The following is a 20,027-nucleotide window of genomic DNA, read 5'->3' on the forward strand; positions in this document are numbered from 1 at the left end:
GTTTTGAATTCTAGAACACAATCTCAAATGATAAGTTTGGCATTTTCCAAGTCACAGTTACAATCATGGTACATAATAACTTGCCATATTACATTGTGCTTTAAAGTACACCATTTAAAAAAATACTTAATCTGTTCTTGCATTTTAAAATGGGGGTGGTGGAGCTGGGGTCTGTTTAAGTGTTCACACCTGGGCATCAGCATTTAACAATTTTAAATTATAACAGCACTTGAACACCCCTCCTGACAAAGTGAAGTGGTGCATGTGAGGAAGAAAATTTGCTACAGAGGAAGATAAGCAACAAAGTGAAGTGCACAGTTGTTGTTTTTTCCTTTCTTAAGAACACAATGTTATGCTTAAAATCAATACATATCATGATATATCATATGCTGTACTAGGTGAAATAAAGTCTTTTTTAATTGTTTGAGAAAAATATAATTAAAAAAACACAACTTTAAAATTAAAAATAAATTAACAAACAATGAAGACTCACTAAATCATGCAGTTGACGCTTGAAACTGGCCAATTCTATTTAATTTCAAAAGCAACAGGGCTGCGGTGTTGCTCAAACATAAAGAATGCTGGCAGTCACCTCCACTTAAATCTCTGGTGGTCGTTCCGAGTGTCAACTGGATGATAACATGCATACAAGACTGCAAAATCACCCCCCACCCTACCCAGAAGGGGGTGGGTAAGGGTTGATTTCACTCTACAGTATTTTTAATCGACCAATGAGAAACATGTGTACCAAGTTTCATTAAAATCACTCCAGCCGTTCGGAAGTGATGCTGGAACATACATACACACACGCACATATATGGACTTTTATCATCCTCTTTAATAAAACCCTTGTGTGCGTCCAGGTGTCTGTGTGTGTGTGTCTTCTGGTGAAGTGCGCATGCGCGGGGCCACACAGCACGTGTTCAATCTCTTCCTGTGCTTTCCCTGTGCAGAGAGAGAGACAGATACACACACACACACGACACACACACACACACACACACACACACACGCACACGCGAGACACACACACGCGACACACACACACACACACACACACACGCCAGGCACGCGCGACAGACAGACACATACACACAGGTGAGAGACAGACAGACAGACACACACACAGACACAGAGGCGTGCGCTTAAGAGACACCCACGCGAGAGACACACGCAGGCCCGTGAGAGAGACACACACACACACACACACACAGACGCGCACGTGCATTGTGGCAATGTTACTTTTCTTGGTTGTTTATTAAATTACAGATTTTTCAAATGTTCATTTTTCCTCTGTGCTTAAAACTCATTAAAAAAGAGTTTTTAGCGAGCGGGTCATAAGGCTATAGCGCAAATTCTTGCAGTGTTAGTTTTCTCTGTTGTTCAAGGTTTTCTTAGTGTTATTCAATGTTTTTACATTTAGTTTACTATTACGCTGTACCTTCAATGGTATAGTTAACTATATTTGTGCTTAAAAACTTAAAAAATATATATTTACATACAATTAAATACGGTCTGGAACGGATTAATTGTATTTACATACAATCCTATGGGGGAAATTACTTCGGTTCACGACCAAATCGGGTTTCGACCAGAGTTTTGGAATGAATTATGGTCGTGAACCGAGGTTCCATTGTATTACTGTCAGAAAAAATTACAGGCATTTTACGGAAATACAAACCAGTATTACTGAGAGAGAAAATTAAAGGCACACAATACAGTGATGTATATTACAGCCACATACAAGGTCCCTTGCCATTTAATATAGACTGTTCATACAAATGTTTATGCACTACTGTTCTAGTGCCCGTTATTTTAACGGGCTTAATGTCTAGTATATATACGAGTATATAGATACTAGCAAAATATCCGCGCTTTGCAGCGGAGAAGTAGTGTGTTAAAGAAGTTATGAAAAAGAAAAGGAAACACTTTAAAAATAACGTAACATGATTGTCAATGTAATTGTTTTGTGACTGTTATGAGTGTTGCTGTCATCAAGGATTTGATTATAATTATTTCTTTCAAACAGGTTCGTATTTGGAGGATGTGTTGTGTTCAAGTTACATTCCGTGTTTGTCAACCGTTGTAAAGATAACAGGTTTCATTCATCGAAGTGTTCACTACCCAAATTGGTACTCGTAAATCTAAGATGTTTAAAAGGCATTCCCGGTATTAAGTTGTGGATTTGCCTGCGAATATTTAACAGCAGCGTGTCTATGAACTTAATTTAAACTTAAGCTTTACACCTTGCTTTCCTATTGATATGTCTACAAAGGCATGTTCAGATTCAAAGGGTTGTTCCTTTCTTACTGCATCAATAAACAGCTCGTCTTCCTCTTTATCTAAGACATCACACACTGCATGCACGGGTTTACCTTTCCCAGTCCTGTAAACTTTAGCGAAGTGGTTCAATTTACCACATTTTTTACACTGTCTTCCTTTAGCTGGACATTGACTGTTTCCACCTTGTGCTTTGTTTCCACAGTACCTGAACTTATGAATATGCTTCTATGCATTACATGCTTCATATTCTTTTGCTTCCTTCTCAATTGTGTAATGCGTTTTTTGCTCAGTGCTCTTTGGAGCTCTTGCTTGTTTTCTGCGTACTGCGTTCACAGTCAGTTCACGTGAACCTCTTGGAGTACATGCATCGAAGGTTCTCAGCTGTGCTTGTGCTATCTCGTGCAATCTTGCAATGTCCACGGCTTTATTTATTGTTAGCTAAGACCCGGCACTTAAAAGTTTCTCTCGCACTTTCACTGAGTTTGTGCCAAACACTAGTCTATCCCTGACCATCTCATCTTCGTTTACATAAGCACAGTCCTTCACCTACGAATATTTAGCGGCAGCTTGTCTATTGGATTGCTGCCGACGGACGGGCTTATATGGGCAGGCAGTCAATTACGTGGGAGGCGTGACGATGAGGGATGCAACTCCGCCTCACACGGCGTGTGGTATAGCGGGTCCACAGCTCACTGAGCAAAAGCCATTCGTTTTAAATAAATGATCGCGGCTTAGCGAGGGGGCGTTGGGCCATAGTGGGCCGCGGGGCGATCCGTAGGGTGGGCGTTTCTCACCTAGTGCACAGGTGAGGAACTGCCCACATTCATGATTGTCCCGTGGCTAATGCTGCAGCTGCTGTGGCCCTCGTCATTTAAAAAGAAGCACGAGTCGGTTGTGGCGAGGAGGAAAAAAGAAAGGATGAAAAAAGAACGAGATCAGGAAAGAAAGGAAAGGAGAGGACGGAGGTTACAGGGAGCGAGGAAGCAGGCGGTGCGTGCGTGTGGTGAGTGCATGATCGAGCGCTCGAGGGCAGCTGTGAGGAAGCTGGGTGTTAGGCCGACACCCAGGCGTTTGAGTTGATGTTGCTCCCGCTGACCGACCATGTAGCGGGAGTGACCAGGTGAAAGCGACGAGCCCCAGAAGGCCGCGGAAAGGCAGCGGAAGTCGGGAGGCTTGGTGGTGGAGTCCCCAATGTGTGCGTCCTGGTCATTGGTGGACATCAAGTCTCGGGGACTGGGATGAGAGCCAAACCGAAGCCAGGGATCGGGAGGTCTCCAGTCTCGCGTGTGTGTAAGAGGAGGGCAGCTGCAGAGAGTGTCTCGCCTGCTGTAAAGCCCAAACGGGATAAGCAGGTGAGACGCTAATAGAAACAATGCACTGGATTTGTTGTTGTTTTAAAGACTGCTTCCATGAGAAGATTTTAACCTCTGGTTTTTAAGGATTGTTTTTTCTATTGTTTTAACCTCCACATTCTTTTAATGGATTATTTATTTATTTAAAGAACTTTTGAACTGCACTATTTATGGAACACTGTTTTGTTTTGATGGACAGTTTTAAATAAAAGCACTATTGCACTTTTTGCACCACCCCTTGCTCAATTATTGCCTTCACTGACTAGCTCACTCGGTTACGTTATCGACGGTGTTGGGTTTAAGGCTTCCAAATAGCAATGGGAGTGTGGAGCCAGAACCCATATCGTCACGGCGACCGAGCTGCAGGCTATGGATGTATATATGTACGTAAGTAGGTTCCAGTTATGATCGCTACGTGTAGAATGAAACCTGCCTAACTTTTGTAAGTAAGCTGTAAGGAATTAGCCTGCCAAATTTCAACCTTCTACCTACACGGAAAGTTGGAGAATTAGTGATGAGTGAGTGAGTGAGTGAGTGAGTCAGTGAGTCAGTCAGTCTGTGAGGGCTTTGCCTTTTATTAGTATAGATGAATACATCATATAAAAAAAAACATTGGTTTCCCTCTCTTCCATGAAGGAAATTTGAGGCTTTGAGTTTAAAATTCTCAGAACCAGTTTTTGGGCCTGTGCAGGCCTCACGTTTGCCATTTGATTTTGGGGTTAAGCTGCTTAGGATGAGGTCTTTTCACTGGATCCAAACCTGCAAGATGAACAAATCTGGCTTTTGATGATTTCTTGAGGACTGTACTCCATTTTTGAGCTTTGTTAGTGGCAGTAATCATAACAAGAAGAACAGAAGAGTCTTAAATTGATAGCAGATGGTGTTTCTCTGAACTAACTAATACAATTTGTAATGCAACTTACAGATTTGATTAACTGTTCAGGTATTCCGTGAAGTCGGCAATAGTAGTATAAATGTTCCCAGCCTGTAAGGAGGTCTTCCAGAGCATTATTTTGAGGACAATATCCAATCAGAGTTCCTGCAGAGCTTGCAGCCATGATGTTCAACTCCTCTCTACAATGCACAAAGAGCAGAAAACAGACATTAAATTAATCTGACAAACTGACTTTTAATGCCAACATAAAAAGTAGATAAGATGTGAAAGGCACTTGTTAAATGAAACAGCTGTCGTGACTGTGACCACAGCCACTGTGACACCTCAGATTTTTCTCACACAAAAAAAGGTTTAACCATTTAACAGAAACACCTATGGTAGCAACACTAGTGTGAAAACTAATAATAGCAGAGCATGATAGAATAACATTTGATTGTGAATGGTAATTTCTAAAATTACTTCCTTTAGATGCTAGCATGGGGCCAGACCAGACCATTTACGAGTACAATTAACACCCATCTTACCAGCTGTTCACAGAGAGATATATAATGATATAAAATCTTTTTAAACTTAGATTCCTGTATTAAGCAGATTACATATGCAAGTATTCCTTTAAAGCTGTCCTTACTGGATATCCACCACCATTTAACATTTAAACTCATCCCATGGCTCATGTATGTTTTTAAACCCTAATGCATTTGGAATGTTTGTGCTGTCACTGCTACAGTTCTTTAAAACTGACCATATAAAATCTATAGATAAATTCAGCAAATAAACCGTGTGCTCAGACATTCAAGCCCTTCACATTTTTAATCATGTCTCAATATATATGAAGTATATACAAATTTTAATAAAATACAAATAGTATGTAATTGCTGTGTCATAAACTCCATAAATATTTAAATGAGCAGACTAGCCTAAAATGCCTGCCCAGACAAACTATTCAGTAGTGCTGATGTATCATTCCTTAATCTGGACACTGGAAAAAAAAATAGCTAATATTGTTTTTTTTAATATAATTGATTTACAGATAAACAGATTCTGGATGGTGTCAAGAGTACATGTTTTCCCAAAAGCTTGTAGGGAATGATTTGATATATACATAGAAGTATATTTCAGAAACACAGCTGCTCATATTTTTTTCCCCATACAGGAAATTTATGCCACTTCCTCAGTCTCCAAAGTATAAAGGCAACCACACTGAACAAGATGATGTTAATGGCAACTGAAGAAACTAAAACAAGAAGCTTTTCCAGTACTTCAAGTGTTTGTGTTTCTGCAGCCACAATTTGTGTTTCTGTGGAAGAATAATTTTAGGGTAACATAGCATTCATCGTAAAGAAATAGCATAAAAGGTTAATGAATGTGGGGAACCAAATAAAGGTCAAGTGAACAACAAATGCACACAAAAATATTAGAATTGGTTTATGAAAAATACTGAAATGGTCAGTAAATAAAGAATGAACCATATGAAAGCTTGACGCAATATACAAAATGTACTGAAGGATGACTAAGAAATCAGCAGATGTCCAGTAAACAAACAGAATGGACAATTGTTATATGTACAGAAAGTTCAAGGGTGGTGTCTCATCTCAAAAGGTATAAAGAAAATAATATAATAGACATTTATTTTATATAAATCATTTGGGTGTAAAACAATGAACCAACCAGAGTAAAATGTATGCATTGATTGACACTGTATGTAAATTGAACAGTTTATAAAATGAACCTCTGTCCTTTATTTCCCTGACCATTCTGACTATTCTGACCAATGCTGTAATGGACTGCTTTTGAAGAATGCCCCCTCCAAGGCATTTTGCCAAGGAGTAATCAAAGATACAATGAACAGATCTTCTCCTGCCTGATTGCTGAATTTTCCTGTTACAGGACATTTCTTTCTTTAATAAGATGTTAAATTTCAACCACAGTTTCCTTGACAGTAGTTAAATTTATTTAGGTCATCAAATGCTATTCCCCATTTATGACAAGATAAAACAAGTTTTTCATTCTAATGAACTCAGGTTATAGGTAGAAAACGGTAGTTTGGGCTGTCCTCTTTCATCAACAGACTACTTCTGTCCATCCTTATGTAGTTCATTTTTAAAAATATTATCAAGTTGCGAGTTGAAGGCCTCTGAAGTACCACTATTTACTACACTGATTGTTAACTGAGTTAAATCTTTAGCCTTATGAATTCTTCACCTGCACACACAGCAGCAAAAATAAAGATGAGGTACCATTGTCACAAAAGACTTGTAATTTTATTTTTTAATTTATTTTTATATTTTATTTTATTAAAATCAAAAAACATTCCATACATGCAAATCAAGTTTAACAAAACTGGTCTGAAACAAATCAGCCCCCACCCATGACAAAGAGAGCTAGGTCAGCAGAGTAGCACATTAATAATAGTAAAAATATGTAAATAAATAAAAATAGATAGACTAACAAAAGAGGGGCGAGAATCCACTTCCTCAAGTTAAATGCTTATTCTAAAATGTTATTGATTAGATCCTGCCAAGTTCTGAAGAAGTTTTGTACAGATCCTCCGAGTGAGAATTTGATGTTTTCCAATTTTAGATAATATATAACATCACTTACCCACTGACTTAGAAAAGGTGAGCTAGGATTCTTCCAATTGAGCAAGATAAGTCTACGTGCCAATAGTAAAGTAAAGGCAATTACAGTTTGTTTGTCCTTCTCCACTTTAAGCCCATCTGGAAGTACCCCAAACACAGCTGTTAGTGGATTAGGATGGATTGTGACACCAAGGCTGTCTAATAGACGTTTAATGATTTTGGTCCAGAATGATGTTAATTTGGTACACATCCAAAATTTATGACCCAATGAGGCTGGAACTTGATTGCAACGTTCGCAGATTGGATCTTGTCCGGGAAACATTTTGGACAATTTTAAGTGAGGGAGATACATACGCTTGATATATAATTTTGAGTTGAATAATTGTGTGCTTTGCACGTATGGAGCTTGAGTGAATTCTGTGCATTGCCGCCTTCCACTCCTTTTCTGATATGCTGAGACATCCTTTTCCCACTGTACTCTGGGATCTTTGAAAGGGAGGGACTTTAAAATGGTTTTATATACTACAGAAATGATTTTTGAGTCCTTAAGACTGATCAAAATTTCTTCTGGTGTAGAGGTAGGTGGGAGGTGAAGGAAATTGGATAGGTTTTGTTTACCAATGCTATAATGAATTCAGTGGTCAAATATATAGGGAAGGGAAGGTGGACATAATCAACTGACTGCAGTAGCAAAAATAAAGATGAGATACCATTGTCACAAAAGACTTGTAAATTTTTGCCACCAGCCTAAACTAATATATTTAATTTGCTTCCATGGTGCTGAGTGGTACTGGCAAGCCTCTTGGCAGGCACTCAAAATAAAAATAACACTAATAAAACACTAACAATAATAATGACAATAACCTTGGATGGCCGAGGAGTGCAGTGCACAAGTCACAGACCTTGGGATCACGGGAGTAGGAAATTCTGTTTCCACAAATCTAGTTTCTCCTCTCTTTCTTGTCTTTAGTAATACTTAAATGAAACAGTAGTCATATCACTAAAATGGTACAAGAGCTAACTTACCCAAAGGCAGTCTTTATCACTGCATATCCAGATGAAGGAACCAAATCTCCAGTGAGCATTTTAAAAGTTGTTGTCTTTCCAGCACCATTGACACCAAGTAGACCAAAGCACTGGAAAGTTAAGGAAAATAGTTGTATTTAATTGAGACCCAAATGTCAGACACTGACTCTTTAATTACTTTTGAGATGATGCAAAATATCTGTTATCAAAATAGATTTATAGATGATAATGTTCAATGTTCAAAGTTTGTAGGCATTAACATTCTAGTGGCTTCATGAAAGTTAATAAAAATAAAAATCATTGAACAAAAAGCGGAAAAAGCTATCATTCTGTTGAATTTGGGGGGGATTGAGTTAGTTTTTGGAACTTTGGTCTCCAGTTTGGATTCTGAATTTTAATGATATAATCATTACTTGGGGAGAAGATGCTCAGAGATGTTATATTTTTTTGAGCATTAATAAAACCAGCAGATGGAACAAGCCTGAGGGAGGTAACATAAGCATGGTCAGAGAAGGACAAAAATCACTACTAATTATCAAAACCAAAATCATAGTCAGAAGAAACACAGAAAAAGTCTTAAGAATAATTTCAAAAACTGCACCTAATTCACATTATTTGTTATGGACTCATTTGTCTTTGATACAGTACTTGAGTAACAGACTGCTGCCCAGAGAGCAATAGCATAAGATGAGCCTTGACGCATCTGTCTTATGATCGGCAGCAAGTGCAGCAACAGTGACCAGCATGGCTGTGGTCTTTACAGAACAACACAAAGCGGCAGTGATCATACCAAACAAAATCGAAACATGTTCAACAAGTGGATTCATAGCAAATGAAGATGGAAAATTAGATAAAATAATCAGGCAGATTTATGGTCTGGGAAATTGGAGAGTGTGGGATAAGGCAATTACATTTGTATCAGCTGAGAACTTCCTTTTTTTTCATAGAGAGGGGGAACATCTAATAATTGACAAATGTCAAGCCCACTCAAATGGGCAATCATTCAGTTTATATCGTCAAATATCTTTGGAATTAATTTAAGAATTTCTGTGACCTGTGTGATATTTTCATCGGCATATTTTGTCTTAAATTGATGATAATGCTATGATATTAATGAACCAGGCTCCAGGTGTGTTTTATCTGGGGTATGGTTGAAGTTTATGACATACAGATTGTTGGTTTGTTTCCTTTACCTTTGTATTTATTGTCACAAAGTCACGCTGGTGTCAGTTCTTTTGAAGTTTCTGAGGACCACACTTTTTCCAATTGGATGGCCTTTGACCTCTGACCTTAAGTATTACATTTGATGTTCTCACATTATATACAAATGATACATTAGAATGTACACAGGTATGATCTGTAACCCTGCATTCCAGAACACATCTGTGTTTTAGTTAGCTTATTCTAGCATTTTCCAAACGTATTCTTTGTTATATTAAATAATTAATAGTTTTCCATTAATAAATTATTAATTAATATATGTTTTGATGGGTTATTTATCTACACTCATTATAAGTAATACATGAATAGTATAGCCCTTTTGTATAGAAACATGCTAGAATGTGGCCTCTGAGGTTAGGCTTTGGATTACATGTAGCCTAAGTGCTGGTGAAATCTGGCGCTGCAAAGACTACATCCCCTGGGCTTCTTTCTAAATGGCCTGCCACCAATTTCTTCATTTTGTTTGTTTTAAACCGCAACCTGGGTTTCGATGGAGAGAGCATGAGATACGGAGCAAAATATACTGAAAAAAAGAGTTGACGCTGAGAGAAAATAAAAAGCTAAAATTGTTGTTATCCATTCAGGAGCTCAGTAGCACAAGGTAACTGAAGCTTAATAATTAATTTTGTAATTAGACACACGCCAACCACAAATGTTGACAGAAGCCTCTGTCTGCCTCGATATCTTTCTGTCATTTTTTGACTATTGCATTGCTATATGACAGCAAATAGAGTTTAGATAAGCATTGTGGTCTATGGGTATGCAACATGTTAAAATGCTGTGGCTATTTTGTTTTGGCATGTGTGCATTTCAATTAGACAGTAATGTTACATTTCTGTAGGTATTCATTGAGATGTGTAGTCAGAAGATGGATGTTGTGCAACATCATCTGTGCATCCACTGGTGTTAGGCAGTATTGCTGATTATTTGTTTTCAGTACTGAAATCTGCATTTCCTGTGGCTGTTCATTATTATATCTTTTAACAGCAGTCCTTTTGACAGACAGTAACACACCATTTACTTCAAATTTATATTTTGAAGTTTATGTTTTCATGAATTTAGTTGCCAGTTCTGTCAAGGTTACACCGATTCCTACAATATCGTTGTAACGCTTAACAACAGAGTGCACACACAGCACCTGCAGCAACATATCATTCACATTAACTATTTATCCTTTGATGTCTTCGAATGCCAGTGTATAGTATGATGCAACAGAAATGTTTTTCTTTTGCAACAGGTTATGTTTATTTTTAAGACATGAAATATGTTCTCTGCGCACATAACATACATTTATATGTCTAATAGGGTTTTCTTTGGAGACTTTGGCTGTAGATGGTTCATCGTAAACAGGAGCTTGCTTGTCTGTCAGACCAGGTTAACAAGAGCATCTCTGATCTTTGCAGTACAAAATCACCACCCCTACTTCAACTGCCACCTTCCTGAGGTACTGGATTGGTTTAGAAATGTGACACTCAGTGCGCCATCCAATTGTTCCCACCTACATTTTAACACGATTCACTCATGGTTGTCTTCAAGAGTATATAATATACATTTGTCTTCAGCAAGACTTCCTAACATCTAACACAAGCTAAATTAGTCCCTGAGGTGTTATCCTAAAGCACACATTAGTGTTTTACTACTGGCCACATTCAGATTGTTTTGTAGGGTATGTAACCTTAAACATTTGTGAGTAATCTTAAGTAAAATTAATTTAAATATTATAGTGTTGTAATTAAGACAAATTACAAATAAGAGTCAAATTACTAGGCCATACTCATTATTATGAGTATAGTTTAATTATTTGAAATATTTTTTGCATGTTTCATTTCCCCCTTCTTAGTACTGTTGTGAGGAATCTAAATTTGTTATTTACTTGATTCTCCATGTGAGTTTTAACATCATTAACATTTTTTAGCATGTTATTATGTATTTATGCTACGCCGTTTAGATGTCATGTGACTCATCCTGTCACGCTGTTGATGCAATCACCCACCATTGTGTATAATTTTGGCACCACTGGAACTTGGAGTCATCCCACTACTGATATAAATGACTTTCTTGTGCTTGTCAGTAGTTTAGTTTATAAAGAGTAGAGTGGTTTATTTCACTATTTTGACTTTGGCTTCAACTTCAAGATGACTCCTTTTGTCTTCCCAGTTTTGACCTTTGCTTGTCCAATTTTCCTGTCCAACTTATACATTCATCTTTTTGTCCTTTTACAGCTCACAAGAGCCTTTATACATGTAAGTGTGCACATAACATTAGTGAAGATGGCTGAGTTAAGAAAATTAACAGTTGAAAATCAAAACCAGTAAAACACTAACAATGGAGTATCATGGAGTTAGAGGAAGATGCATGTCAATTAGATAGAAAGATATGGGGTGGAGGTGATATGTGTGCTGAGGAGAAACAGACAAAGGTGCTTTGAGCATGTGGAACAAAAGCTAGAGGATGACTGGGAGAAGATGTGCACAATGAATGGAAGTGACAAGGATGATGGCCAGAGGGAACACTTAAGAAGACAGTTAGGGGTGGTAGCAGATGAAATGCAAAGAATGAGTCTCATCTCAAAGGGTGGCTAGGATCATGGAGAGTGTAAGAAAAAGATTTGGGCAGAACCAGGTATCCTGTGCAAGTCCAGAAAATTGCTTTAAAACCATTTATGATGATGATAATAGTTTAGATTATGTATTTTATAATCTAAAGGGCAACCAGACAGGCTCAGTTTAGTTTTATGTTCATCAATAGCTGGAGTTTATTCTGGAAGCAAGGCAGAAATTATATGAAAGCCCTCCTAGATGAGGGGTGAGTCTCTCACAAGGCACACTCCTACATTATCAGGAAAGCCTGCTTCATCACAGGGTGAACCTTGGACACACAGGAAGCTTTTGTGGGAAAAAGGAAGATGGCAAAATCGGATGGTGTCATGAAAAATCTCCTCCATGAGCTGCTGTCTTAGGGCGCGTTTAACCATAGGCTCATTCCACCAGTCAGCTAAGAAGCACATCAGAGAGTCTTTTCAGCCCACTGCTATCAGTCAATTCAATGGTTCCATCCAATGTACTCATTAAGTTTGTTTTTCTTTCTTTCTTTATTAATTATTTATTTATTGATTTATTGATTAACCGATTGATTGAATGGCTGTATTATTGGTTCCCCATGGGATTAGTAAAGTTTATCTAATCGAATCTACATTCAGAATAATCAGATGCCCTAAAAAATACCAGGAGAAAACTGGGACAAACACGGAAAGAATGTGCAAACTCCAGAAAGAGTGGAGTGTTAGAAGCTGTGGTGGGGGAGTTCAGACATATTCAGGTTCTTCTCCAGGATTCAGGGTAGAGATGATTGCAAGACTGACACTTCAGAATTGAACTGTAGTGTAGGAGTTTTATGAAAAAATCGTCTATTCACTGAGAGACCTGCACCCCTTATTCTTATATAAAGCACCCCCAAAATGCTAACTGCCTGCTGTTCAGAAAAAAGATTGTGGTTATAACCAGCAAAAAAGTGACAAAGTAAGAAACCTATAGATTTCTGAAAGTCAGGCTGCTTTTTCCAGATAGAGAAGTAGCTGAGGTAGCACAAAAGTAAACAAACTTCACAGCTTCTTCTGTTTTCCACCCACCGTACCCCATAGGGAGTAGACTTTAGGGGTAAACTCAAGGACAGAATATTTTAAGATGCGAAACTCTATAACAAAGCATTGTGTTGAGACCAGGCGCTGTAGTCAGCTTCAAATTCAAGAGTTGACTTAATCATATCAATGTGTATCAATTAAGCTTACTTCCTTGGTTTTGAAGTACAATATACTGCCAGTCTGTATGTTAATAAAAAAATAAACTAGGCTTAAAAGTATGATGCGCTAAAAATGTATACATTAAAAAAAAAATCTTTTTCAAAAATCCGTCTGCTCATCTGTTTTCTGAACTTGCTTATTCCAGTTCAGGGTCAGAGGGAGCTGGAGACTAATAATGCAATTATGTGTTATGCTACAGAAGCTAAATGTAGTCATTATCACATCTGGCTCGCATTTGCTTCTCTTTAAACTGGGCAGTAAAGACCAAGCAAAACTCCCACTCTCCCTCCATCACTGCCCTTAGGCGCTGAAAGCTGCTTCTCAAAGGTTTAATTTGTAGACTTTGATTAGACGTTGCCTCAAAGAAATATTTATCCATACCTCTCCTCTTGACACCCCAAGGCTTATGCCATTCACTGCCATAATTCTCTTGTTAAATTGCTGGTAATATTTCTTCAGGTTGTGGAGAATGACAACATCATTACTGGTCTTTCCATTTAAGATTCTCAAACTCTCTTCCTCAACATCTTTATCACATGCTGGGTGTTGCAGGGTGCTTGAGGTGCAATCTTCTCTCATTCTGCAAAGTAAAAAGGTTTTTGAAAAGAAGGCCTGATCACATTTTGCACAGTCAGAGAAACTGCATTTATGAATAAATGTGCTAGCTTCCAGTTGTGATTTATTACTCCTCCTAAAAAGAGTCATTTCAGTTTAACAGTTTTTATCACTAACAAATAAGGTAAATATGGCATTGAATTAAGGACAGACACTGTGGGTAACACAGAAAAAGAAAATAATTTGGATAAACGAACAAAAAAAAAAAAGCTCCATGATATCATATAACACAATTAGCTAGAGCGCTAATATATTTAACAGTAAATAATAAGGAAGTAAACAGAACATAACATTCTTGTACTCACTTAATCCAGATCAGGGCCAGTGGATGGAGTAAAAATTTTCAATAAATGCCATATACAAACCTTAAACATGCCACCTTTACAGAAAACACAAATGCCATTATTGCATGAGGATGCACGTATGAGATGGATGAACACAAGATCGACTTTCCATTTCAGAGTCCTACTGGGAGTGACATATTCAAAGTTCATTTCTAGAACTACACTTTAAGAAAGTCATACCTTATGGGCAAGGATATACAGTTATCCCATGCAATTGGCAGAGGTTAGGGGCATATAACACATGTGAATACAAAAAAAAAAGTTTTGGGCCCATGATTACTGCATATTCAAAGTTTATTGCGCTGAATAAAATGCGAATTGTTTTGAGAAACGTGATAGAATGGTAAAGCAAATCACATGTGTGAGGCTGGCTGGCAAGACAACGAGCGCATTTCATTAATTCTATAGTTCCTGAGTAAACAATACATTTTTACAAAGTGTTACTTATTATATTAATAAACAGTATGTAAGCCTTATTATAATAATGTATCACAGACATGCGATTGGGAGACAACTGAAAAGCCTTAAGAATAGCACTTCCACGCCAGACCAGGGGGCAGCGAGCTGCTCTATCTCTCTTTGTCAATTTTCTGCAGACCATCCACGGGAAATCTCACTAGGTCCTGGCACACTGATGACATCACTTCCGGTTTTTCTGTTGCCATGGATGACATCACTTCCGGTCCTGGCACCATGGATGATGCCACCTCTGGTATCAAAGACATCTCTTCCGGTTTCGGCGCCAATGATGACGTCACTTCTGGGCTTGGGCTGTAAAGCTGCCATCTTTTCCTATTACATTCAGTTCTGTCTTGGACTCAGACCTGTGAACACCACAATCAATTTCTACCCCTTTGCAGCCAAGGCACAATATACGGGTGGCTGCCCCAAATCCTTTTACATCTGTGGTCTGCTTTTGTGACAATGGCAAAAAAGATAAAACAATAAACACTCACAACACAATCCAGTTTCACAGATGCCGATGGATGGTGGTGTAATTATCCAATCCCCTGTGAACAGTCTCCTGAAAGTTATGCAAAGTTTTGTCCCGCCATTATGCTTGTGCAAGTGAAGATTTGCAGAAGCTGTGAGCACTCCCCTGACATTGACATTTTCAAACCCAGATTGAATAGGTTGGCACAGGACAAAAACATTAATTGAGAGTAAACTGTAATCCAATGGGCGTAATTGTAATCCAGCATTGCAGTCAAGCATTGAAACAAAAAGACACCCCCTGATTGTGATCCTGCTGACTTCTTACAGCTCACTTTTAAACCTAAAACATTCATTTTGTTTCACCCAGCAGCTCTCGTGATAATTTATGAAGCTACCCTATGACGCAGTATTCCTAGGGTTGTGGGATTTGCAGACCGTTTAAGTAGCACAGCTACAGCATCATCTGCTGTTTTCAGCAAATAGGTTACAAAACTCGCAAAATAATTTCCATTTATTTATTGAAGACAAACTGGCGGATCTGCGAATTACAGGGGGCCGACCTGTATAATAAAAAATATGCCTTTTGGGGAACAAATTAACTATGAGTTACAAAAAATAAAAACTACTTTTTAAACAATCTCACATAAGCCTAACAAATTAAATTAAACCGTTCAGACCCATCAGGCTTGTTTGTTCAGCTGGTGTAATTGCTGTGTTAACACAATATCTTTTCCAGGCTTCCTCTTCAACTAAATAAGTAAGTACTTTATTCCAGATTTCCACAATTCCTTTTCTTATGATTCCATTTTTCTTTATCCCTTTTGTGCCTTTCTTGAGGTGTTATCTGAAATTATGTGCAAAAGGTTAGGGTGTTTTGATATTAGTTTCCAACCAGAAAATATTGTTAAAAAGTTTATTTTAATGTATTGTCCAAGAGTCCTTTTATCACAGTTGCCACCATTTTGTGGCGCGGTTGTTGCCGCATTGCTAAAGTTGATGTCACATTATGTGACTTCTAGTTGCTGGTTATGTCAGACTTGTTGACTGTGGTTGCTGATCTTGTTGCCAGACCATGTCAGTTTATATGATTGATAATCACTGGGTATGTCAAATTTAGCAACCATGTGACTGCTTTTCAATCAGGAGGTTATGAATGCAAACTGTATTGTAGTAGCCAGCATTGCCCTGAAGATAAGTGGGGCAGGATGGGTGATTGGCAATGAAATGCCACATAGGTGTGCTAAGCCTTGCATTCCACAACACACATGGATTTTTCGTATTTTATTTTACAACCTTGGGAAGGTTCAAGAAGGCAGAAGAAGACTCCAGGGGCATTAGATAAATAGAGCCTTGCAGAAGATAAAGGGAGATTCATGAAGAGAGACGTGTCACACAACTATGGAGCACAAACAGGAATCTTCCACTTCCGAAATAGTGCGAGAATAGCCATGGCTAGTTTTAGTAATTGTTACTCTACCAGGCGTTTCCTGTGGCCAGGAAGGTGGTTCTTCTGTAAGTATGGCTGTGGATTGTTCATTGTTAAAAAAATATGACTATTATCAGGCTTAACTCTCATTAGTTGTTTATCTTGATCTTCCCATCTTGGTGTTTGTTGAGTAGTATCAGAAATTGTGTGCAGCTTAGTGCAATATCCTACCTTATTACATTTTCCTGCTTCTTCTCCTACAAATTTGAATATCATTATCATTATCATGAAGTCTTAGTGTTAGGATCAGAAAATTACAAAACTAATGCCAATTTGCCCCTCAGGGTGCCTTAAAATCATGACGTCATTCATTCTCAAATATGACTACCTATTTCTTGTTGGGAGTGGGAATAAGATGCTTCATAATGATTTATCATGTCCTATGATGAGGTAGTACAAATTCTGAGATGCTTGATGAATACAGACATATATTCTTAAGGGATGTAACTGATAACTTATCCACATAGAGAGTATTTTCCTCTTATCTAGACACTTTGATCTTCTTTGATTAAGAAATGTGAAAACCAGACTCCAAAATTACCTCTTATACAGTATCAATGACTTCTAGTTTTAAAGTTAATCTATCATGTGGTACTTAAATAGAAAACAGTGCTAGCTCTGTATATTTTTTATGGTGGATTTAAAATCCTGCAGTTTCTGATAAATTATTAAACCTGGATGGTTTAGCTGTTCATATGGTATCTAGAAGGACCAGTATGCCCAACTTAAACACTCCTACTTACAAAACCCCACCATCTTCTGTGTGCAAACAGTTTAAATCCTCTGTGACAGGAGTTAGGTTCATTAAATGTGGCTGTTTGGATAGTGTAGAATGAAATATTTCCCCAAAACTATACAAACTTTATAAAACTTTATTGGGGAATGTTTATCTCATAGAATTGAATGTGGCACTTGGCACTACTGCATTACTTCCAGGCTGCTCTCATGCATATGGAAAAGTCATCTTGGATAAAGGAGCACTGGGATCATTGGATTGAAAGATTCTAACATCAGATTGGATGGCTAGCACACACTCCACTGCAGAAAACCTAGAAGCAGGTAGACAGCCAGCTGTGACTTTGTTTTTGACTTTCTCTTTTACAATTTTAATCTCCTCGATTGTCAACAGGCCATAGTTCATTAACTAATTAATTAATAGGCATATATTGTTGGTTTTCATTTATGTTTAATAAGTTTCTATATTGTTCTTCGTGTGTTTTAACAGATCTGCATTTATATAGGTACCCGTTTAAATTACAGGAACATTTTGAAAACACATCAGATCTCAATTGGAAAAAAAAAATCATGCTGGATATCTATACTGATATGGACTGGGTAATGTGTTAGGAACAAAAGGATGCCACATCGTTTGATGGAAATGAAAATTATCAACCTACAGAGGGCTGAATTCAAAGACATCCCAAAAATCAAAGTGAAAAAATTATGTGGCAGGCTAGTCCATTTTGCCGAAATTTAATTGCAACAACTCAGAATCGTACTCAGTAGTTTTGTATGGCCCCCACATGTTTGTGTGCATGCCTGACAACTTCGGGGCATGCTTCTAATGAGATGATGGGTGGTGTCCTGATGGATCTCCTCCCAGATCTCGACCAGGGCATCACTGAGCTCCTGGACAGTCTGAGGTGCAACCTGGCAGCGGATGGACCGAAACATAATGTCCCAGAAGTTTTCTATTGGATTTAGGTGAGGTGAGCGTGGGGGCCAGTCGATGGCATAAATACCTTCATCTTCCAGGAACTGCCTGTATACTCTCACCCCTTGAGGCCGGGCATTGTTGTGCACCAGGAGAAACCCAGGACCCACTGCACCAGCATAGGGTCTGACAATGGGTCCAAGGATTTCATCCCGATACCTAATAGCAGTCAAGGTGCCATTGTCTAACCTGTAGATGTCTGTGTATCCCTCCATGGATATGCCTCCTCAGACCATCACTGGCCCTCCACCAAACCAGTCATGCTGAACGATGTTACAGGCAGCATAACATTCTCCACGGCTTCTCCAGACCCTTTCACGTCTGTCACATGTGCTCAAGGTGAACCTGCTCTCATCTGTGAAAAGCACAGGGTGCCAGGGGTGGACCTGCAAATTCTGGTATTCTATGGCAAATACCAATCGAGCTCCACGGTGCCAGGCAGTGAGCACAGGGCCCACTAGAGGACATCGGGCTCTCAGGCCACCCTCATGAATTCTGTTTCTGATTGTTTGGTCAGAGACATTAACACCTGTGGCCTGCTGGAGGTCATTTTGTAGAGCTCTTCACTTCGAAGTGCTCATCCTGTTTCTCCTTGCTCAAAGGAGCAGATACCAGTCTTACTGATGGGTTAAGCTCTCCTAGAGTAACTGCCAGTCTCTTGGAATCTCGTCCATGCCCTTGAGACTGTACAGGGAGACACAGCAAACTTTCTCGCAATGGCACGTATTGATGTGCCATCCTGGAGAAATTGAACTACCTGTGCTACCTCTGTAGGGTCCAGTTATTGCTTCATGCTACCAGTAGTGACACTGACCTAAGAAAAAAACAGTCAGAAAAGATGAGGAGGGGAAAATGTCAGTAGACTCCACCTGTTAAACCATTCCTGTTTTGGGGGTTGTCTCATTTTTGCCTCTCTAGTGCACCTGTTGTTAATTTCATTAACACCAAAGCCGCTGAAACTGATTAACAACCCCCTCTACTACTTAACTGATCAGATCAAAATTCATAAGAGTTTAATAAATCCAACTAATTCCAAGAGTTTAGTTTTAAGAACGCTCTTATTGCTTTGGCCCATGCACTTTCTGACCCTTCTTAGTTTGTATCAGGAACATGCAGCATAGCAGGATCAGTAATTTCTCAAAGATTGCTAACACTCTTTACAACACACTATATAATGCACTGGTAAGACCACATCTGGAGTACTGTGTGCAATTCTGGGTACCATGGTACAAGAAAGATATAGCAGCACTCGAAGCTATGAAGAGGAAAGCAACCAAGTGCATCCCAGGTCTTAAAGACATATACTACTCTGACAGAGAATTAAACCCATTTAGTCTGGAGCAGAGAAGACGACATAGAGACCTCATCCAAGTATTTAAAATCTGCAAAGGCATGGATAAAGTAGATCCGGTAACATTCTTTCAGCTTCTGGGTGAATCAAGTACTCAAGGACATCATTGGAAATTAAGGGAAAGTGCATTTTCAAATGAAGCCAGGAAGCATTTCTTTACGCAGAGAGCTGTGGGACTCTGGAACAAACTACTGAGACCTGTAGTCAAAGTAGAAACCTTGACAACCATTGCAAAGTATTTGGATGAGATATTGGGACAGTTTAGCTATTAGCTAAACAAATGGGCTTGATGGACTGATTGTTCTCCTGTCATTTGTCAAATTTCTTATGTTCTATGTACTTATGACATGGTGCCAAAATGCTTGGATACATAATGACTTTCACAAGTAACCCCTTCAGAACCAAAGAAGTGATTTAGTTTTACTA

General features: G+C 38.6%; 1 protein-coding gene across 1 annotated transcript in view; it reads right to left on the reverse strand.

Moving 5' to 3' along the window:
• LOC120515514 (ATP-binding cassette sub-family A member 13-like) overlaps positions 1-20,027 on the reverse strand; it is a 449,137-nt gene that overhangs the window by 69,007 nt on the left and 360,103 nt on the right. The window contains exons 37-39 of the mRNA XM_039736576.1: positions 13,537-13,735; positions 8,136-8,245; positions 4,559-4,709 (exon numbers count right to left, since the gene is read on the reverse strand). Of these exons, the coding sequence (XP_039592510.1) occupies positions 4,559-4,709; positions 8,136-8,245; positions 13,537-13,735 (460 nt within the window). The remainder of the gene's footprint in view (positions 1-4,558; positions 4,710-8,135; positions 8,246-13,536; positions 13,736-20,027) is intronic.

This window comes from Polypterus senegalus, chromosome 15 (genome assembly GCF_016835505.1).
Source record: "Polypterus senegalus isolate Bchr_013 chromosome 15, ASM1683550v1, whole genome shotgun sequence".
In the NCBI taxonomy this organism is placed as follows: Eukaryota; Metazoa; Chordata; class Cladistia; order Polypteriformes; family Polypteridae; genus Polypterus; species Polypterus senegalus.